General features: G+C 37.1%; 3 gene segments (V, D, J or C); 1 reads left to right on the forward strand and 2 right to left on the reverse strand.

The window, feature by feature from the left end:
- Positions 1–599: 599 nt before the first annotated feature.
- LOC119794978 lies at positions 600–19020 on the forward strand. The segment is given in 5 exon segments: positions 600–648; positions 829–957; positions 3967–4151; positions 16556–16610; positions 18698–19020. Coding segments are annotated over 5 exon segments (741 nt in total).
- LOC119794979 lies at positions 9629–10155 on the reverse strand. The segment is given in 2 exon segments: positions 9629–9966; positions 10073–10155. Coding segments are annotated over 2 exon segments (390 nt in total).
- A 3633-nt stretch (positions 19021–22653) lies between the features above and the next one.
- Positions 22654–23149, reverse strand: LOC119795094. The segment is given in 2 exon segments: positions 22654–22991; positions 23098–23149. Coding segments are annotated over 2 exon segments (390 nt in total).
- Positions 23150–23535: the final 386 nt, after the last annotated feature.

A 23535-nucleotide genomic window follows, 5' to 3' on the forward strand; every position in this document is an offset into this window, starting at 1 on the left:
GATTTTTCTCGTTAAACGATTTACAAAATATTTTATTTTACAGACCGATCATTAACAATTTCAAAGGAATAGGGAGAAAAAAAAAACGGAAAAACAATTGCAACAAACCAGATTACATAACTTGCTGTAGTTATGCACTCCACCAGTAGGTGGTGACATTGTTCACATGAAGCTTCATGAACAGTGTGGATAGTTGAAGCAATTTGGCCAAATGGTTCAATGCCTCATGAGGCTTCATCTCACCATCACTAATTACAGAATTTGCTAATCAATTCCTGCATAAATTGAATGATTTATTGTCTTTTTGATGGTAGTTCATTTTCATTCTGTCAGAGTAATTCTTTAAAAGGAGGATTTATTTAATCAGATCAGAGGTTTTATTTTAAAGTTTAAATTAAGATGCAGTATTAGCTAAAGATAATCACATACATCTTGCTTCCTGTTGAAGTCAATCAGATTATTTCCATAGAGCCCATTTGCATCAGCAGCTCCATGCTCCAGCGCTCTGGGAGAGTTTATAGTCCTGAGAGTTGAACACTGGATGACTGACAGCTGTCTTCAGGATAACAGAAGATACAGAAATCCTCCTCATCACAAACATGACTTTGATCTGCATCCTCATCTGGACTCTCCTCTGCTTCACTCAGGGTGAAAAAAATGATTTTCTGTCATGTGAAAACTATATATATATATATATATATATATATATATATATATATATATATATATATATATATATATATATATATATATATATATATATATATATATATATATATATATATATATATAATCATCTCATGACCAATGTTCCTTCTCTCTCCTCAGGGTCTGATGGACAAACTGTTGATTTGACTCAGCCTGCAGCCAAATCAGTGCAGCCAGGTCAGACCGTCACGATTAACTGTAAGGCCAGTAGTATAGTAGGTCAAAACTCTGTTTCACAGTACTACCTTGGTTGGTACCAAGAGAAAAATGAAAAGGCACATAAAGCTCTGATCTCCAGAACAACAATCAGATATTCAGGAATCTCCTCCAGATTCACTGGAGCAGGAAATGGAATAGACTTCAGTCTGACAATCAGTGGGGTTCAGGCTGAAGATGCTGGAGTTTATTACTGTCAGAGTGCGCACTACATTAACAGTCAGTGGGTTTTCACACAGTGAAAAGTTATTGTACAAAAACCTCCCTCAGTCTGACTGTACAGAAACTAAACTTTGTTGTGCAGCTGGAATCTACTGCAGAGACTGATACAGTCTCTGTAGGCCATCAGTGGAGTAAAGGCTGATGATTGAAGAGTTTGTTACGGTAAGCAGAGCAGAAGCTCATTCACACAGTGATAGAACATCATAGAAGATATTCCCTTACCTGCAAAGAAGTAGATCTGACTGAAATTTCTTTTACAGATCAATCTTTTCTTATTTTGTTTATTCTCAATTTAAGAAGTAAACCAAATACAAATGTAAATAAAAGAACACACAATTTAAAACCTTGCAGTATTTTAGTAATCTTTCATTTTCTACCAATGAAGTTATTGAAATACTCCAACACTACTTGAAGTTTAACATTTAAACTAACACACTTCTTTGACGCCTATGTTGATCAGTGGCTGTTTAGGCTTTTTGGAGCCACTGAGATTAGATTATTGAAACAAGTTTATTTTCTTAAATGATACAATTATTCCAATTATTCATGCAGTTCTGTTGCAGATCTCTAAATTGATATTTATTAATAAATTATTATTGGCTTATTTATTAATACCATGTATTAGATCAACAAGATAAAAATAAAGGTCTATGTGTGAAAGATAAAAGTCTTTTTATAAATATTTTTGACACACAGGAACATTTTGCAACCAGCCAACTGAACAAATAAAAAGTAAATAAAAGTGTCTGAATGGATAAGAAAATATATGATTAATGGCAGAAAAACTACCTTTTAGGGTTATTGAAATAGTAGGTAGATGGCAGAATTCAGTAAGTAAATGTTTATTATTTAAATTGTGACCAAACATCAGAGGACAAATGACACAATAAAACTAAAGAATAATCAGAAGAGAAAGAGTGAGAGCAGTGACATATTGAATCCATTATCATTGTCTATGTGAATCAGGTCCACACTGGCAAGTGTTGTTTTGTATTAGAGTTGTAATAAACAAAGAACGGACAGGTTAATTAATCAATAGATACTGGAAGATTTTTCGGGTCTGAATAAATTTATTTAAAGATGTTCTTTTATGAATTGTCAAATGAAATAAAGGAGCTAGTGAGGGCTATTACTGTAGCTTAAACAATCTTCTGACAACACCATATTTGGCTTTGTATTCAAGTGATTTATTTCATTTTTTTCAAAGAATCAGCCCTGAATCACCTGACTACAAAACCAAATATAGTGTTGTCAGTATATTGTATCAGATTGTGTTGGTAAATATGAAGCCCTCATCAGTGAAAGGACAATAACACAATCCACCATGACAGCAGAAGGAATTAAGTCACTATCCTGGTTTAACAGATCAGTCTATCTCCAGAAGACAAGTTAGGATCCAGCCGGAGGGCTGCTAACAAGATGTAGCGGGTGCCGACCAGTGTCCCAGATGCCGCGGCCCCAGAGAAAAAGCAGGAGTCCAATTTAGGTCTGGGAAACAGATCAGAACAGGAAGGCTTAGAGGTTCCAGGAGTCTGGTCAAGGATACAGTTTAGAGGAGGAACACTAGTTCAGAGTTCCAGGAGTCCACAGATAGTTCCGACTGAACGTTCAGAACAGGCAGTTTCAGTGGTTGAGAGGCAGAACAGGTCAGAATATCAGGAAAACTACAGAACGCTACATAACTGTTCTCTCCACTGAGCCAACACAGGAACAGGGCACACTCAGTGGGTAAGAGGCAGATCAGGATCAGGAAATCAGAAACACTACAGAACGCTAAAAAAAAAACACTCTCTCCATTGAGCCAAGATAGGAACAGGGCATACTCAGCGAGTAAAAGGCAGATCAGTAACAAGATAGCAAAAATTCTACGGAAAGCTAAAAAACCCTCACTCATATGGCCCTTGAGAACATAAACATAAACAAGAGCATCAACAAAAATCTTGCCCTAATGGCAGGGTCTGAGCCGTATATATAGAGCAGGAGCAGGTGGATTAGATGAGGAGTAATTGGAAACCGGGCAGAGTTAGGCAGGTGAATGAAATGAGCAATTAGGCCAGCCATCACAGCCAAGATCATGGCATAGGGAGATTATCAAAACAGATGTACCACAACAAATAATATGAATGCTGCTGCAAAATAACAAGATTTATTTTGGTAGAGCCCATACGACTGTAATATGACAGAGAATTGAGCATATAATATGTTTCTAAATGGAACCAAACAGGGCACAAATTACAATATATATTTGTGAGACTAATGTAAGAAGTCTGTTTACAGGGAAACTTTTTAGAAAAAAAAGTCAAAATTGGAATAAAATGAAAAAAAAATACATGATAAACTTTGGTAAACAAATCCTATTTAAACGTTTCTATCAATTACTTCAGTGACTACACTTCCTACTGCAGTTAAGAAGAAAATTTCCATAGAGCCACTTTGCATCAGCAGCTAAATGCTCCAGTGCTCTGATAGAGTTTATAGTCCTGAGAGTTGAACATTGGATGACTGACAGCTGTCCTTTATGTAAACAGAAGACACAGAAACCTCCTCAAAAACATGACTTTGTTCTGGATACTCATCTCAGCTCTTCTCAGCTTCACTCAGGGTGAGGAAAATAATTTATTTGTCATTTAAAGTCATTTGGACGTAGCAGAGTTTCATCTCACCATCTCAAATCCACTGTTTCTTCTCTCTCCTCAGAATCTGATGGACAAAATATTGTTATGTCTCAGCCAGAAGCCAAATCAGTACAGCTCGGCCAGATTGTCACTATTGAATGCAAGACCAGTGTGCAACCACAAGGTTGTACCCCACCATGCCTGTCCTGGTATCACAAGAAAGCCGGAGAAGCTCCTAAAGCTCTGATTTATTTGACCTCATCCAGATTATCAGGAATCTCCTCCAGATTCACTGGTAGTGGACCGGGGAGTGGAATGGACTTCACTCTGACCATCAGTGGAGTCCAGGCTGAAGATGCAGGAGTTTATTACTGTCTAAGTACTCACTTGATTAGCAGTCAGTGGTCGTTTACACAGTGAAAACTCATCTTACAAAAACCTCCCTCAATCTGACTAACCAAATCTGAACTTTTTTTGCAGCTGGGATCTTCCACAGAGATCTCTAAACAAACAAATTGGAAACCCAGCATTACTTACATATTTTCTCAAAGTACGAGTAGGTTTGTAAAGTTCTATATTTTTTACAAAATTCAAAGTGTATTTGTAAGTTTTATCATTAATGAAAACTTTATGGTGTAAAACAAGACAATCAATAAAGAGAGTAATGCTTTACACCTCAAATATATAAAACCTTATTAAAGGCAAGTCTTCGATTTCGTTATGACTAAGAAAAAACAAACATCAGAGTTTAAAAAGTTCGTAATTATTTCCAGGTTTTCATAAAGAATTAAACGTCAAACAATAGTATCATTATTTATACCAAACTTGTAGTCACTGTTAAATATCTAACAGGATTTATTCTTTAAAGCATCTGTTAAAAAAAAACAATAATCTAACATCCACATCAAGTCAAGAAGTTTCTTTCATTTAGTATAAACACTAAGATAATACCATCATAAATCTACTAATATAATACACAAAGTAAAAAATTATTATCCTGAATGACCCCTATTTTATCATTCTGATTCATTCTATCTCTATTCTCCCACTCTGCAGAATCTGTTATTTCACTCTCTAACGTTCTGCTCTCTCTGCTTTTTCTCATAGTAGCTTCGCCTCCTCTGTTCCTTTTTGGCTGTGACTCCATGCTGGAGAGAAATATCAACTGGGCTGCTGCCATCAAACAGGCAGACGAGCTCAGAGCTCGTCTGCCTGTTTCCTGGTTGGGACCGCCTTTTACAGTTGCCTTTTGTATCTCTGCTTGTGTCTTCTTGAACCCTAGCTGGCCTCAGCAGATGGCTGATCACACTGAGCCTGTATCATTTTAAAAAGTTTACAAAAAGCCAAAAATGTACAACTACTAGATCCCCTTAGACAAAATAAGTAAAATATTTTCAACCGCCCTTTAAAACTTTGTCCATTCAGCTTTCTGATTTCAGTTCATGTGGAAACATGCTGCCCGTTCAGCTCCTTGTGTATTGCATATCTCTCCTTCCTCTCTGGTCCCAGCTGTTAAGAGTTTATTGTTGATCAGAGGCTGTCTAGGCCTTTTCTAAAGCTGATCAGTTTAACATATTTTCATGCATGACAAGGAATTTCTAAAAACTGATGAGGTACAACAAAATTTTCACTTCAGTTAACTTGTTACATTTTTGTAAGATGCATATTTGGCTGATTTTTCATGGATTTTTTTATTCAGTCAAAGATGAATTATAGTTTTTCAGTGCTGATAAGGAGGAGAGACTTTTTAAAGGGAAGTGAAGCAATGTGTCTTGGTATCTTTGTAGCAGAAAATCATCCAGGAGAAGCATTTTATTACTTTTTATTACTAGGAAAATAACCATCAAAGTGAAACTTTCCTGGTGGCATTTATATATATTATTTCTTGATTTCTGTTTTGTAACCCGATTAGTGTCTCCTTGGTGATGCTTATACCACCATGGCAGTGAGGATCTGCAGCAGGGAAAGGGCTTGTTGGCAAGATACAAAATCTGTCCTGGAAGGTGGAGCAAAGTAGAGTTATCTATGCTTGTTCATTAAGATGTTCATCTTCATCAGGCAGAATCACATAAGCAACGCAGCCAGGAGAACGGAGAGAAATTGTGGGAACTACTCAACAGCAGAGTTTGTTCGTGTCATTTAATTTATGAAAACGTCTTCAGAACTATTTCAAGGATAATTTCTGAATGCAATGCTCAAATTTTGGACTAAATGTGTTGCAGTGTACGTACTTTACCTTATTTTAAAATTTTAGCTACCAGAAGTACTACCACTTCCCTAAATAGTTTGTAGTGTTTTTTGGAAAACCTGATAAAAACATCTTCTTCCATAATCTATTTCACGGTTTGTTAAGACACCATGAAAAACAGTTTTTCCTTTGTATGCTACCTGACTAATCTGATGGAGACTTGGTAGAATTTTAAGAATAGAAATTTCTTTTTTGATCTAAAAGCCTCTGCAGCTGTGTTTAGTTTCAAATCAGTCAGACTGAGGGAGGTTTTTGTATGACTGCTTTTTACTGTGTGAATACAACTTGGTTGCTGATAACATGCGTACTCTGACAGTAATAAACTGCAGCATCTTCAGCCTGAACTCCACTGATGGTCAGAGTGAAGTCAGAGTTTGAACCACTGCCTGTAAAATGACTTGGAATCCCTGATGCTCGAGAGCTAACAATATAATCGAGCAGCTTTGGAGTTTGTCCATCTTTCTGCTGATACCAGGCCAAATACCGGTTGCTGTTGTAAACATGAACATTCTGACTGGTCCTACATCTAATGGTGACAGATCCTCCAAGTTCAGCTCTCACTGCTGCAGGTTGAGTCACTGTGACCTGACCTCTGGACTCTGAGGACACAGAGACAAAAACATAAAGCAGCTTCATGGTTTGTCGGCTTCATTTCAGAGGGACAGATGTTCATAGAGGAGAGGAGTTTGATTCTCTGGACTTTACCCGTGAAGCAGCAGCTGAGGAGAGTCCAAATAAGGATGCAGATCAAAGACATGTTTTTGATGGAGAGTATTTCTGTCTGCTGTTGGCATGAAGGACAGATGTCAATCATCCAGAGTTCAACTCTCAGGACTATAAACTCTCCCAGAGCGCTGGAGCATGGAGCTGCTAATGCAAAGTGGATCTATGGAAATAATCTGATTGACTTCAACAGGAAGCAAGATGTATGTGATGGTCTTTAGTTAATACTGCATCTTCATTTAAACTTTTAAATAAATCCACTTTGCATCAGCAGCTCCTTTAACCTGGTATTAACAGAAAGGTGGACAAACTGTTCCTTTATGGCTCTAGTGCTTGAGCATCAAGGACTCCAAATTATTTTAAACAATCTAAAAATGACTGTGATCACTAAAGAAAAGGCTAGAAAAAATATTAATCCATACAACAGGGAGTGATGAACAAAATATAATTGAAAAACAAAGGAAAAGTTAAAAATATAATTCTAAACAATGCAAACAGAATAACATAAGGTCTCAATTAGAGATGTCCGATATTATCGGCCGATATTAGCATAATTATGTGATAAAAGTCTATATCCTTATGGGGTTTCCCACCGATAATTAAAAGCCGATAACATAATGCCTAGATTGTGCGAAATGTGTTAAAGCGAGCGCTCTTGCCAACACGTGACGCTCCCTGATGACGTCATTAAATCGCGCTAGACGGCAAAATGTTGCAGGTGCGAAGCAAAAGCGTTTGTAACGAAAACTGTCTGCGTTGTGGAACTTTTTTAAAGTTTCAAATGATGACTTAAAGTTTGCGATTTGCAACGAATGTGAGGTCCTTGTCACGGGTGGGGGAACCAAGACTTCGTCCCTCAAAAGCGATCCTACACTGGAAGAAAAGAGATTTATCTCTTGTTTAAATATTGTCAGGTTAATCTCAGGATAAGCATATTCCAAAATGTCTTTTGAAACAGTGCTGAAAATAAATGTTAAATTTTGCATTTTCCTGAAGATGAAATGCTGTTTTTATCCTCTTCAATGGTAATTATTTGTGGAATATACAGTGTGTAGTGGGGCATCACAGTAAATGTAGAGTATGCTTAAATTTTGTGACTGGCATGATGTGAAATTAGTTCAGAATCGAAAATTCAGTATTTGGAGTATCGGCATATTGAATATCGGCAAAAAAGGCAAAATCGCGCATCCCTAGTCTCAATGCATTAGAACTAAAAGTAACTGAAAGGAACAAAGTAAAAATCTTAATAGAGCTAAATCCAAACCAAAAGACTGTAACCACATTGAAAATACAGAAATACAGAGTAATATAAATCAAACAGTAACTGGAAAGCATAAAACAAGAAAACAAAATAACAGACCATGACACTCAGCCACACTGCAGAAAAGCTCATATAAGACGCTTGTATCCAGAATCTCGTTCTTTTCATTTCAAAATTATAGTTGAGGGTGAAACCAAAAGAATTTTATGACTGAAATAATCCAAGTCAGAAAATAGGATATGTGCTAAGCCAAGTGAGCTAAATCATTATTGGGTTGTTAAGATGGTGTTCTTCCATCTGTACCTAAATGTACAGAAATGTGTTTTAATTTCACTAAAGGGCAAATTCTATATATAACATCAAACACAGAGAGTGTTTGTTGTGTGTTTGGTGAGCTGCGTCTCAGTCTCTGCGTTGACATTCAGCTGGAGTTTCTGGTCTGTCTGACTGAAGGAGGTTTTTGTACAACTGTTTTTCACTGTGTGAAGATCCACTGATTATTGATGACATGAAAACTCTGACAGTAGTAAACTGCAGAATCTTCAGCCTCAACTCCCCTAATGGTCAGAGTGAAGCCAGAGTGTGATCCACTGCCTGTAAAATGACTTGGAGTCCTAGATGCTCGAGCGCTAGCACCATAAAGGAACAACTTAGGAGTTTGGTCACCTTTCTGTTGATACCAGGTTAAACAATGGCTGCCAAGATGAACATAAACATTCTGACTAATCCTACAGTTGATGCTGACAGATCCTCCCAGATCAGCTCTCACTGCTCCAGGCTGAGTCACTGTGACCTGACCTCTGGACTCTGAGGACACAGAGACAAAAACATAAAGCAGCATCATGGTTATTCTGCTTTATTTCAGAGGGACAGATGTTCATAGAGGAGAGGAGTTTGATTCTCTGGACTTTACCTGTGAAGCAGCAGCAGAGGAGACTCCAGATGAGGACGCAGATCAAAGTCATGTTTTAGATAAAGAGGATTTCTGTCTCTTCTGTTGTCATGAAGGACAGCTGTCAGTCATCCAGTGTTCAACTCTCAGGACTATAAACTCTCCCAGAGCACTGGAGCATGGAGATGCTGATGCAAATTTGCTCTATGGAAATACTCTGACTGACTTATTTGAACTTTGCCATCACCAATAAAATCCCCCCTTCACACTCAAACATCTTCCAGAGATATTCTGAAAATCCAAGGCCCCAAGTATGAGCAAGATCACCCTTCTCTTCCTTTTTCTACTTCGCTCAAGTGACAGGTGGCTATGTCTTATGGCACACTGATGGTTCTCTAGGTACAGGGTTGGGTACTTCAGTGGCCGCTGTCTCATTCCTGGTGGCTGCCAGGCCGGGCCTGGGGCATCAGGCCTGGTGTAGTTCCCACTTGGGGGTGGTCCACCAGGGACCTTGGACTATGGGGCTCTCATCCAGATCCACCTTGGGCGCGGCTTGCCGCCAGCTGATCCCATGGGTTTGATACCATAGCCACGTGGAACCTCCGCACTATGGCCTCCGGGGTCAGGTCCCTCTGGGACAAAATTTTTATTCTGTGTTTAATGATCTGTGTCAGAGACTGTTGTGACACTCAGCAGGAGTTTCTGTTCAGTCTGATTGAAGGAGGTTTTTGTACAAATGTTTTTTACTGTGTGAACAGATGCTGACTGTTGATGTAATGGTAACTCTGACAGTAGTAAACTGCAGAATCTTCAGCCTGAACTCCACTGATAGTCAGAGTGAAGTCAGTGTGTGATCCACTGCCTGTAAAACGACTTGGAGTCCAGGAGTCTCTAAAGCTAGCATAATAAATGAGACGCTTAGGAGATTTTCCATCTTTCTGCTGAAACCAAGCTAAACAATGGTAAGGGGTGCTACTGCTATAATAAACATTCTGACTGGTTCTACAGTTGATGGTAACAGATCCTCCCAGATCAGCTCTCACTGCTGCAGGCTGAGTCACAGTGACCTGACCTCTGGACTCTGAGGACACAGAGACAAAAACATAAAGCAGCTTCATGGTTTGTCTGCTTCATTTCAGAGGGACAGATGATCATAGAGGAAAGAAGTTTGATTCTCTGGACTGTACCTGTGAAGCAGCAGCAGAGGAGAGTCCAGATGAGGACGCAGATCAAAGTCATGTTTTTGATGAGGAGGATTTCTGTGTCTTCTGTTGTCATGAAGGACAGCTGTCAGTCATCCAGAGTTCAACTCTCAGGACTATAAACTCTCCCAGAGCACTGGAGCATTAAGCTGCTCATGGTATCTGGTTCATTTGAATTTCTTATTCCAGTTCATTATGTAAAGCCTTTTATGTCTCAGAAAGGTTTCAGTGTCCATAAATAATTATTATAGTACCCTGGAAATCACCTTTTTCGACAGCAATATATATATATATATATATATATATATATATATATATATATATATATATATATATATATATATATATATATATATACAGTATATATATTTTAGGATACCTGTTTTGTTTAACAATTTTAAGTTGGATTTTTGGATTCCTGTTTTTGCTACCTGTGTTATCCCATTAAATCGGCAAGAACTCTCCTCAGCCTCCCTGCCTCTGCATTTGAGTCCTCACATAAGCCTCCTACACAATCGTGACACAATATCACAAGAAGTTCTCTAGATGGAAAATGCCTCCTTAGAATCAGTGATGACAGCAAAGAGATAGAGGGAAGCACAGAAAGAGCAGTAAAGGGGTACCGAGCTATGGGTAAGAAATATGATAGGAGATGCTCTTTATTAACATTTTTAATTATTTTTTGGCAGTTGTTGTACATTAATTGTACAGATATAAGTAACTCTGACCATGGGTGAGCTGAGAAAAAATATATTTAAAAAAAAAGGTTAACAGTTTTAATGCTTAGGGATTTACTTTCAGCTGGTAGGCAATGCAAATAAAGAGATGAGGTAATGAGAGAATTCAAGGGTGTAACTTTGGGATGAAAGTTGGTAGGGGCACTATTTAAGGGTGGTGGCTGATGGACCTACGGTAACGTGATTTGAACACTTAAATTTGGTTTTTGTATTTTCCAAAAATGAGCCCAAATATATATTAATTTAATGCTTTCCTTTTGTCAGAATGCAAAAGAACCAAAATACACTGATATTTATAATTAAAGATAGTTAGACAGATATCTTTTAGTGCTTTGTTCTGCTGATAAACATCAGCCACATTAAAGCTACAGTGTGTAATTTTCAGCGACATCTAATGTCCAGACTGCAGACGCAGCAACATGAACATCTCCCCCCACCGCTTCTCCCCCCCAACAGTACGGCGAGCGTTACGGGACAAAATGTCTTCCACGACGTCCGCATCACCTACCTTCTCAAGTGATGAGGTTTGTTTACACAGATAATTTTACAGATAGTATTTCATTAGTCTGTGAAGGGTATAGATTTCAGTACCGTCTCAGTTCATCTCTCTCAACTTGCCGTAGTTACTTTCGAGCATAATGGGCGATCTCGCAATCGCTAATTTGTTGGCTCTGCGCTGCCGTAGCGCAAAGATGTCTGCCTCCATGGCTGTGAGACCCACTCCTATGTAATTATAAATAACAAATTCTAAGGCAACGCAAATATTGAGGTTAAGAGGCTGAGCTCGTAGATCATGATAAATAACATAGTTATGTATAATATATTACATTTCTGACTGTATATCCCTGTAATTATTACAGACTGTAGCTTTAAGTCTGGTCATATTCAGAATTCAAACTTCTGAAAGTACTTTAAATGTAAAATTATTACATTCTGTTCAATAAATTCTGAAGTTTTTAATAATGAGTAATTTTCATTTGAATGTTCTTTACCAGAGACGTCCATGTTTGTCAAAGAACACTACTGCCACCTACCGGTTTGCGACGTCACAGTGCGGCATCGGCTGTTGATCAAGTCCCAGTGCTGTATTATTCAGGCCACGTCGGACAGAATGTAGTTGTGATTACGTTCTATAAAACCCATTTTAATAAAAAGTTTTACTCCCTTAAAACTATTTTTTGTCTAGAAACAAACCCCAGGACTTCACAGGTCAGCATTTCTGCAGCTATGCAGATGATGTCTTAAAATTATGAGACCAAAGTCCCAGTGCTGGATCTGGTGTTTGCCACAACGCACTATTATCCAAGTCATCTTGAAATCATTCTTCTTCGAAATGTTGGCTACATATAGCTAAGGTTTTTTTTCCTCTGGCCAGAAGTTTGATGGCAAATCCTCCCTCTTCAAGTTGGCAATCCAACGACAAACTGGTGGATCATGAATTCGAAAGGTGAAATAACAAATTTTTTTTCACTTTTACCCGATGTATTACAAAATCCAACTGCCATGCATGTAGGCATTGTCAGTTTGTTTGTAGCTCTCGCAAATTTCATTGGTGAAGTCCTCTCGTAATAATTGTTGATTGTAAGGGTGTCTAGTAGCTCCCATTGATTTTGCTTGTAAAGTGGCAAAAATGGCCACTCCCAGACTCAGTGATTGTGACAAAAATTGTTGTTTTTATTTTTTTACTGATTAACGCTAAAGTCATAAAATCAGCAAGAACATATTCGTTTTAGCTATAGATAATGATCCATTGAGTATTCCTTGCTGACTGGACTTCTCCTTTATATAAAATAAACTAATAGCAACTTGGGTCCTCAAATGTATATATATATATAAATATCTATAGATAGATAGATAGATAGATAGATAGATAGATAGATAGATAGATAGATAGATAGATAGATAGATAGATAGATAGATAGATAGATAGATAGATAGATAGATAGATAGATAGATAGATAGATCTTAATAATTTCATACACATCATTTGTCATTGCCAGTCTGTGCTCAGTCATGAGTTCAGTGCATAAGTGAAGGGTTAGGGTTGTTAGAAAAAAAGTAATGCTTTTGTATTATTTGTTTTTTATTTCAAATTTGGGTTCTGAAGGCAAGAAATAAACTTATAGTACCTGTATTGTTTGTAGGAAGCAAAACTGGATCAGTGATTTGTCCAGAAAGCTGTCAACAAAATAGCCATCGGCTTTAAGCTGGTCGAAATGGTCCATCCAAAACTGGGCACATTCACTTCTTACAGTGCACCACCATTGTTCTATCCTTTGATATCCTTTCGGACCGAGAATAGCAGATTCAAAACCATTTTCATTCTCGGTGTTGTGCATAAATCTTTGCATCGCTGCTGCCACACAATTGTCTCTGTGCCATGATCCATTCGTATCTTTTGTGGAAATCCATTGTACTCCATCACAACATCAATAAAATAGCCAGCAATAATGTGAGGGTAACTATTAGTCTTGTATGCTTCTAGCCAGATCATTTTCCTCGAAAAGCCATCTATGCATCCATTAATACATATCCCATAAGGCTTTAATTTGTCGTACCCATCCATGTGCTAAACATAGTTTGGTCCCCGACTGACATCTAAACGTCATCTCAAGCGATTTTGTGCATGCAGGTCCACCCCGTGGGGATCCAATAGGTGCAACAAAAGATGTACGGTTTCCCTGTCTGTGACTATGACAGCCATCCAACATTTCTGGTGCATCCACCTGTAGCCATGCTGTCTCCCAGATCCATGTAGTTGTTGCTTAAAGCTACAGTGTGTAATTTTCAGCGACATCTAACGTCCAGACTGCAGACCGCAGCAACATGAACATCTCCCCCCCACCGCTTCCCCCTCCCAACAGTACAGCGAGCGTTACGGGACAAAATGTCTTCCACGACGTCTGCCTCACCTACCTTCTCAAGTGATGAGGTTTGTTTACATAGATAATTTTACAGATAGTATTTCATTAGTCTGTGTAGGGTATAGATTTTATGTAGACTTAAGATAATAAATATACCCGTTATTTTTTCTACATCGTTGGGACGTTTTGGTGAGCTGCTTTGCATGGTGATATAAACAGACGAAGTAATTGTAGTCATTAATTTAACAGCGAGATTGTGTTCGCTGGAAGAATATATATTCCCCGTTTACAGAGTCCAAGTCTTGTTTGTGGCACGGGGGTTACAAAGCGAGGAAGAGGGAGAAGAAGAGGGCGAGGAAGAGGGCAGAGAGGCCGGGGTGGGCGTGCAGCCAGGGCCAGGCGAGGGAGAGGTGCCAGCAGGGTGACTAGAGCAGAGGAGGTAAGGCTTGAAGATCTCCAAAGGACCCGGAGAGAAGTAACAGAGGTATATATCCAGAAAATTATTTTACAGAAAATTACTGAATCATTACCTGTGAAACGTCAGGGACGTTGCTGAATAAGTATACTGGAGAGTAACAGCATCATCACGCAGCATGTTATTGTAATGGGCAATCTCGCAATCGCTAGTTTGTTGGCTCTGCGCTGCCGTAGCGCAAAGATGTCTGCCTCCATGGCTGCGAGACCCGCTCCTATGTAATTATAAATAACGAATTCTAAGGCAACGCAAATATTAAGGTTAAGAGGCTGAACTCGTAGATGATGATAAATAACATAGTTATGTATAATATATTACATTTCTGACTGTATATCCCTGTAATTATTACACACTGTAGCTTTAATAAAAGAGGCCACTTCTGCGACATCTGTCTTATTTTTTCTAAGCCAAAGGCGCTTCTTTTGCAATCTTCCCTCCAGCGTCCGGAGACTTAATTTAATATTATGGGTTTCTCCCAAACCCGCAAGATTTCAAGATTAGTAAAACCACCTCTGAAGTATTGCTCATTTCTATCATCAATATCCATTTCTCTCTATCAAGTTGAGCATATCTCAAGCTATAGGACCAACTCAAGTTATCTAATCATAATGAGATATTATCTCAATATATTGAGCTACTATCTCATTACATTTAGCTACTATCTCATTGTAATGAGATTTTTTATTTTTATTTTTACAGAGTGGCGTAAACGGGCTTCCATAAATATGTAAATGTAACCTTGCATTGTAATTAAAATATTTTCTCTGTTTCCTTTAAATATTTCAACATTTATCATATTCATTAAATTTATGTCAGGATTACCGTGGCATTATAAGGCAATTATATATATATTCTATTCCAAACCAAGAAGAATTTTTTTTCTTTGTTTTCTTTTTGGAGTTATGAAGATTTTATTGATCTGTATATAATGCATAATTCGCAGCAGAACAGGGGGTGTTTGCTTTTGAATGCAATCCTTGTATGTCTTAAACTATTCCTCTATTATACATTTTGTTAGCTTGTCTGTCTGCAATTTTAACCAAGATTATATGTTGAACTAGATCTGCTATTTTCACAGCTTTTGTGATACACTTCTTTAAAAGTAGGGCATTAAATTATAAAAAAGTTTATTTGAATTATTTAAATCAAAATGTTCTGCCCAACAGCAATGATGAACTGCATGGCAACATTCTACACCCAGCAATTGTAGCATCTAGGCAAGAGCTGCTAGTCTGGTAAAAAATCTTGTTGTAATTTAAAATTGTTAAGGTTAGCTGTATTTTTAAATGTGCAACATTTAAACTGACTAAAACTAAACTAAAACCTTTTTTTAGATTTAGTCGACTAAAACTGAATAAAACTATCATATATCGTAATGAATAAAATGTGACTAAAACTAATAATAGTTTTCGTCCTGAAGACTAAGACTAAATCTGAGATGGCTGTCAAAAACAACACTGTTTGGATGGGTAATTGCTTCAGTTTATCCTCTTGAATTTTTACCTGGGCTCCGTTAAGTCAGTTATTCAGGTACTACCTGTAATTGTTTAGATGATTATAATTTTAATGCTGTAAATATGTGCAACGTGCCATGTGTAGAATAGTTTTTTATTTTTTGTAACAGTGGCCAAAGTGGCCATGGAAATTACAAAAGCTGAAAACTGGAACACATTTTTTTCATAGATTAATTTACCTCAACTCAATAAATGTGAGCTTTCATGATATCTGAATTTACCATAAGTTCTACTTTCATCTTTAAATTCAGTTATACCCTCAAGTTTTCACAAATATGTCTCCAACAGCTTTGGAAATGTAGAGAATGTTTGCTTGCCTGTCTTAGTGTTTTTGTTTTCTTCCTCTTCTTAGTTTTATCATTTCTGTAATTTTTTAACAGGTGTTTATGAAAAAACCTTATTTGATTGAATGATTGATTGATTTACTTTATTGATCTGATAGTGGAGTAATTAACTGGCTACATCAGCTTAGACAGTCAAAGAAGAAGAAGTAGGTCTCAAAGGAAGAAAAAATCTTTTTTTCTCTCTTTTTAATAGGATTCATTGTCTTAGTAAAGTGTAGCTAGAACTAAAAAAACATAAAATACAAAATATAAATATCTTTAGATTAGTCACTTTATAAAGTCAAACATTATGTTGGTATTAGGGTCAAAGGCTATTATTTACACGTCTGTCCAGGAGTACACGGCCAAGGATTTTCCTGCAATTTTACTTCCCGAAAATATAATCTATAAAAATTATTTCTGGCAAAATTTTGGTTTGGTGCCTAAGTTTGGTCTTCTTTTAGAAATATGTAAAAACAGCATTCATGCAGAGTTGTTTATGCAGTCATAGAGCCGTGCTTCTAACTGTCAGAGGTTTTTGTACGACGGCTCAACGACTTTGTATCACTGTGGTACACGTTTGGTGGAGGAACCAGACTGCAGGTTGGAAGTAAGTAAAATTTTATTTACAATTTCTTTTTATTTTGGTTTATTTTCTTTATATTTCTTTCATAACAAAGCAGTTGTAAAAATGAAATAAATAAATGTCATTCATTTAGAAAAACCCAGAAGGAGACCATAAGATTATGTTAGATTTTAAATCCAAAAACACAAAAATATAATATCTAAAGATTACCAGCGGATGGACTATTGACTATGCTTTAGCTTTAGAAATTTAATCTGGAGATCCAGGATTTAGTTTAATCTGAAAAAGTCAGTGAGCCGTTCCTCTCTACAGTCAGAGGTTTTTGTACGACGGCTCAATGAGTTTGTATCACTGTGGTGGACTTTTGGTGGAGGAACCAGACTGCAGGTTGGAAGTAAGTAAAATGTAATTTTTTTATTTTCTTTTGGTTTATTTTCTTTGTCTTTCTTTGAAAACAAGGTGACTGTAAAAAAAAAATAAATAAATAAACAATTACATAAATATCATTATTTTAGAAAAACCCTGAAGGAGACTGGAAGATTGTTAGATGTTTAAGTCCAAAAACACAATAATATAGAATGATTATCACTAGATGGATTATTGACTATATTTTATCTTTAATAGTTTAATCTGGAGATCCAGGATTTAGTTTAGTCTGAAAAAGTCAGTGAGCCGTTCCTCTCTACAGTCAGAGGTTTTTGTACGACGGCTCAATGAGTTTGTATCACTGTGGTGGACTTTTGGTGGAGGAACCAGACTTGAGGTTGGAAGTAAGTAAAATGTTTTTTTTTATTATTTTGGTTTATTTTCTTTATCTTTCTTTGATAACAGGGTGACTGTAAAAAAAAAAAAAAAGATAAACAATTAAATAAATATGATTATTTTAGAAAAACCCTGAAGGAGACTGGAAGATTGTTAGTATTTAAGACCAAAAACACAATAATATAGAATGATTATCAGTAGATGGAATATCGACTATGTTTTTGCTTTAGTAGTTTTATTAGCTTTTAATTTAGTCTGAAAAAGTCAGTGAGCCGTTCCTCTCTGCAGTCAGAGGTTTTTGCACGACGGCTCAATGAGTTTGTTTCACTGTGGTGGACTTTTGGTGGAGGAACCAGACTGCAGGTTGGAAGTAAGTCAAAGCTTTTTTTAGTTAAAGACTTAAAATTTCATTTCATATTCATTTTAACAGGTAGGCTGAGACTTGTTTTTATCTTTTTAATAAAACACTTAACCTTCAACTACGCAATAGGAGACACGGGATGATTTTTTTTTCTTATCTAAAAACATCATTTGAATATAATATGAAAAATGACTGATAGATTATTGACTCTTTTTTTACTTTAGTAAATTTAATCTCGACTTAAAAATAGAGTCTGAAAAAGTCAGAAAGTCGTGCCTTTCTTCGGTTAGATTTTTTTGTAAACCTCTGTTAAAGGTAAGTAAAAATTTGTCCGTAACATTTTGAAACTATACAGAAAACTTTATACTTCTGTTTTCTACTGATGTGTAGAATTATAAATTGGCTGCTTGCTTGACTTTTAAAATGTACTTTAAGTTAAATAATAGATAACAATGTATAATTTATTTAAATTGTAACGTTACCTTTTTTAATGTCTATAGTCAATAGAATTTGCCTTCCTGTATGTTTAAATCTACTTCAAGTCCTAAATTTTTTATTCAGTTTTAACCTGAAACAAGATATTAACAAAAATACGATAAAACCACTAAATGTCTTATTAGTTTTAATTTTCAATGTATTAAAATTCTAAAATTTTAAGATTGAGTTTTAATGTATTATTTTTAGTTATTTAAGATTGAAAAGAGCAAAGATAGTGGAGCTTGCAAAACAAAACAAAAAATGTATATCTGCAAAATCTGTGTGAAATATTTAAGGTCAGAATATATTAGGATGATAAAGCTGATGTGCATGAGAAGTTTTAAGAGGAAGTGAAACGGTCAGTAAAGAAGTGACCGTTGGAGCAAAGAGACATCTGGCAGCAGCATCCTTGCACAGAAGATCACTGCTGTCACAGTAAATTTGCTTAGATGTTTCTGTATGATTCACAGATTTCTGATCCATGTGATCTAAACGTTTTTGTGTTTCCTAGGTGATACCCGCCCTGTCCTGACAGTGCTGCCCCCCTCTAGTGAGGATCTGCACCAGGGGAAGGCCATCTTCATGTGTCTGGCCAACAAGGGCTTCCCCTCAGACTGGAGTCTGTCCTGGAAGGTGGACGGCAGCAGCAGCAGCAGCAGCTGGGAGGAGAACAACAGCAGAGGAGTGCTGCAGAAAGACGGCCTCTACAGCTGGAGCAGCACCCTAAGGCTCCCTGCAGACCAGTGGAGGAAGGTGGGCTCTGTGACCTGCGAGGCCACCCAGGGCTCCCAGTGTCCAGTGACAGAGACACTGAAGAAAGACCAGTGTTTCTAAAAGGAAGCTTGTTTTTTTTTTTTTACTTGTATTTTCGGTTTTGCACTTCACCGGCTTTTGTTTAAGTGCTAATAAAATGAATTTCAATAGACTGATTCAATGTAACAAGCAATAAAGTTTTAAAAAATAAATTTGGTCACCAGTCTGTTTTGTTTTGCCCTTTGTCAAATTACAGCAGACAGTAGTTAGATTCTGAAGGAAAACCTTTAAAACCAAAATCTGTTTTTTCTGCAGTTGTGCTAAATTTGTAAGTTAATTAAGGTTTATCGACATGGCACCTTTCTCAGACAAGCGTCATAAAGTGCTGTACAGAATAAGGCAATAAAATACAAAGCAGCATAATATAAAATACATACCAGCAAATAAATACAATTATAGCATGAGGCATCAAATACAAAACAGCACCATTTAAAACTTTGTGCATTCATGCACGCGTGTCTGAAATGGAATTAATTCAAATAAAAATAAACCAAAAAGTCCCACGAAAACATATTTGCATTATAATAGGGGTCAATACCATTCTAATGAAATACTGTTATGTGGTAAAAAATTGTGAATAATTGTTTTTTTTTTATAAAATATTTGTTAAAACATGAACAGAAATATCTTTGATATACAAGATATCTTAAATAAAGAACAAAGGTGAGGATATTTTTCCACAGTTCCAAAATATGGTAATTTAGAAATATGTATATTTCAACCTATATATTATTTGGTAGATGGATGTCATCTGCATGCATAAAAGCATCTAAAACACATTTTATCCGCCATAATGGTATATGAGATAATGTAAAGCAGTATTTTTCTAAATTATTTTGAAATATATTCATTTTTTATATTTATCCTGATGTGCTGGGAGTGTATGAATCTGAGACATGGATTAGAGCCTCCATCCATCACAGTCTGTGGCTGAAAAGGCTCCTTAAGGCTTTTCCCAAGTTTCCTGTGCGTATTAATGTAAGGTAGCACACTCTGTGATATTTGCAGTTATTTCTCACTTGGGCTTAAAAGAGAAGTTCGGTTTTTTACACTTTGTCCTTAAAACAACCTTAAACGTTCTTTTTTTAAAATATGCTACTCACCGGGTCGTCAGCGCTGTTCAATGACGTTCCAAAAAAAGTTTCGTGAAGAAAAACCGTTCCTGTCTTCTTTTATTTAGCATTTTGTAAATCCCATTGAGTTCTGTAGGAATAGTGTATAATAGTGTTTACTGTGTAAACAGGCCCCATTTCCGTTTCCGGTGGCAGCGGAATATTGACTATTCCTACAGAACTCAATGGGATTTACAAAATGCTAAATAAAACACTACAGGAACGTTTTTTCTTCACGAAACTTTTTTTGGAACGTCATTGAACAGCGCTGACGACACGGTGAGTAGCATATTTTAAAAAAAGAACGTTTAAGGTTGTTTTAAGGACATTATCGGACATGCTCTATGCTAGCCATTCTAAAGCAGCCAGGGGTGGATTCTAAATGAGCCAAAAAGCAGAGACAGGAGCAATTGTCAAAATTTTGGTGTCCTTCATTCGATTTCATCCTGGACACTACAGAAAATGGGCTTAAAGTGTAAAAAACCGAACTTCTCCTTTAATTTAATCAAGTCTCACTGTAGTTAGAGGTTATTCCCCTCAAGACAAAACAGTCTTTCAAGGGCTAACATAAATGTGTGGTGCTGTAATCTAATGTAGATAACGAAAGACATTTTGTACCATGACAGCCTCCGCATTGTTGGTGAGGAGAGGCAGTGTGGGAGGGCGGTCCATGTCACAGCAGTCTGACCATTAGATGTCATCAAACTGTTAAGCTGCTGCGTCATTGCGTTCTGGACATTTTTTTTTTTTACCGTGCTACATTGGGACCAAGGAATAAACAAAATAATCCCTATTAATTTCATTATTTAAATTTTTTTTCTTTTTTTTCTTGGGATTTTAAAATTATATGTAAGATTTAATGCATATTTGTATATGTGTGCATTATTCTCTGCTTCTTTCTGTATGTCTGCTTCTGTCTCCTTGAGCCCCATGGGGCCGGGTGCCTGAGCCTGGTTCTGCTTGATGTTTCTTCCTGTTAAAAAGGAGTTTTCCTTTCCACTGTCGCTACAAGCATGCTTGGTGTGAAGGATTGCTAAAATGTCAATGGTTAATTGCAATCAGCTGGTTTTCCTTAGATAGAAAACTTTGAACCAATATGACCTGGTCAAATTTTCTCTGTAAAGTGCTTAAGGTGACATGTATTGTTAATTGCCACTAAACTGATAAACTGAATTGAATCAAATTAAATTATTCAATGTGTCGTACTGTACATTAACAAAATATTTTAATCCTATCTAACTAAGCAATCTCAGTGATTAATAGCTATCGCTCGTCATTCCAGCTGTCATATACAGCTTGATCATTATTTACAGAAAAATATTTCAGAAACAAGTTTTCATAATAAATTCATATGAAAGCTTTTAAAATGAGAAAATTAAATTGTCAAGGTTCTCTTGGAAGTGCAATACAGTATAACTTTTAATGAGCATGGTGGTTGCAGAAATTGTGTTTATAAACAGATTTTACCTCCTTAATTACACCTTGAGTTAGTTCTATAAAACCAGATTTTTACAGTCACTGTTGTGCTTTTTTAGGTGTCTGTATCAAGGGTCAACACTTTATCTGCCATTATCCTCTGTTACTAGTGCAGGCTCATCTGTTTCTCCTTCACCCAGATGCAGGTGAACACAGTGGAAGACAAAGGGCAACCTTAGAGGGCAGATATGGAGAGGCTTTTGAAGGATTCCAGAACGACTCGTCTCCCAGGCCTTACTGGCTGTGGTCACAGTATTTTTTTTATTATTGCTGCCATAGTAGTCCATCCTGACTGCAGGGGGCTTAGGGAAACATCTTTCTGGGTCAGTGTAATGTTTTGCGTATCAATGGGGGACTTTATTGGGCGCTTCCCAATTGAAAAAGTCGGGTAAGTCGGCAAATATATTAAAAAGGAAAGGAGAAACAGATGGCAGGAGGAGAGAAAAAGAAAAGCTTTAAATTGGTACTCTTAAGCAAACTTAGACTTTTATTGAAATTTTGTTTTAAATCATTAAGTACAGCTTTTTAGACAGTGAATGAACATTTACTGTCAAACCCCCCATTGCTAAAAAGAAAGTCATGGTAAGAACTCTGAATGCAGTTTTTTTTTATTTGTTTGACAAACATAATAAAGACCTAATACTAAGTATACTAAATATTTTGCTATATATTTATTTTATGTTATTGTTTCTTCCATGGGGCAGCACGGCGGAGTGGTGGTCAGCACCATCGCCCCATTGCAACAGAGTTCTGGGTTCGAGTCCTGGGGGAACCAGGACCTTTCTGTGTGGAGATTTCATGTTCTCCATGTGTCTGTGCGGGTTTCCTGCAGGTTCTCGAACTTCCTCCCACAGTCCAAAAACCATCAGGTTAAGGTGATTAGACATTCCCATTGTGGTTGTACCCCGCCTCTCCCCATTGACTACTGGGATAGACTCCAGTACCCCTAATGACCATATTAGGTAATAAGCTATTACGATAAGGTATGGATGACTGGAGCATGACGATGGTTTGCAGTCCAGTTTCAGTTCAGTTTATATGAGAAAGGTTTTTGTATGACAGATTTTCACTGTGTGAATACAACCTTGTTGTTGATATGATGCTGACTCTTGCAGTAATAAACTGCAGCATCTTCAGTCTGAACTCCACTGATGGTCAAAGTAAAGGCAGAGTTTGATCCACCACCTGAAAAACGACTTGGAGTACCTGATGCTCGGGTGGAGGTACCGTAAAAGAGCAATTTAGGGGTTTTTTCTGCTTCCTGTTGAAACCATGAAAAAAGGTAGTTGCCAAACGTGCTGCTGTAATGAACATTCTGACTGGTCCTACAGGTGATGGTAACAGATCCTCCCAGATCAGCTCTCACTGCTGCAGGCTGAGTCACTGTGACCTGACCTCTGGACTCTGAGGACACAGAGACAAAAACATAAAGCAGGTTCACGGTTTGTTGGCTTCATTTCAGAGGGACAGATGTTCATAGAGGAGAGGAGTTTGATTCTCTGGACTTTACCTGTGAAGCAGCAGCAGAGGAGAGTCCAGATGAGGACGCAGATCAAAGTCATGTTTTTGATGAGGAGGACTTCTGTGACTTCTGCTTTCATGAAGGACAGCTGTCAGTCATCCAGTGTTCAACTCTCAGGACTATAAACTCTCTTAGAGCGCTGGAGCATGAAGCTGCTGATGCAAAGTAAATCTCTATGGAAATACTGTGACTAACTCCAAGGCAGTTTCCTAAAACAAATGCACTGCGTGGCCCCTCCACCCCCATTCATTGGCCATGGTGCCCTATGAAGTATTTGAAATGCTTAAATAGAACAACTAAACATGAGAAACACCATATGTTCAGTAGCAAGTAAGTACAGACTAGGACTTATGTTATAAAGTTATGCAAGAGTAATACCTATTTTTTCTTCTGTTTTTCTATGCATGTTTGGGGCAAACCACTTGG

This window comes from Cyprinodon tularosa, unplaced genomic scaffold (genome assembly GCF_016077235.1).
Source record: "Cyprinodon tularosa strain WSP-4 unplaced genomic scaffold, ASM1607723v1 ctg5, whole genome shotgun sequence".
In the NCBI taxonomy this organism is placed as follows: domain Eukaryota; kingdom Metazoa; phylum Chordata; class Actinopteri; order Cyprinodontiformes; family Cyprinodontidae; genus Cyprinodon; species Cyprinodon tularosa.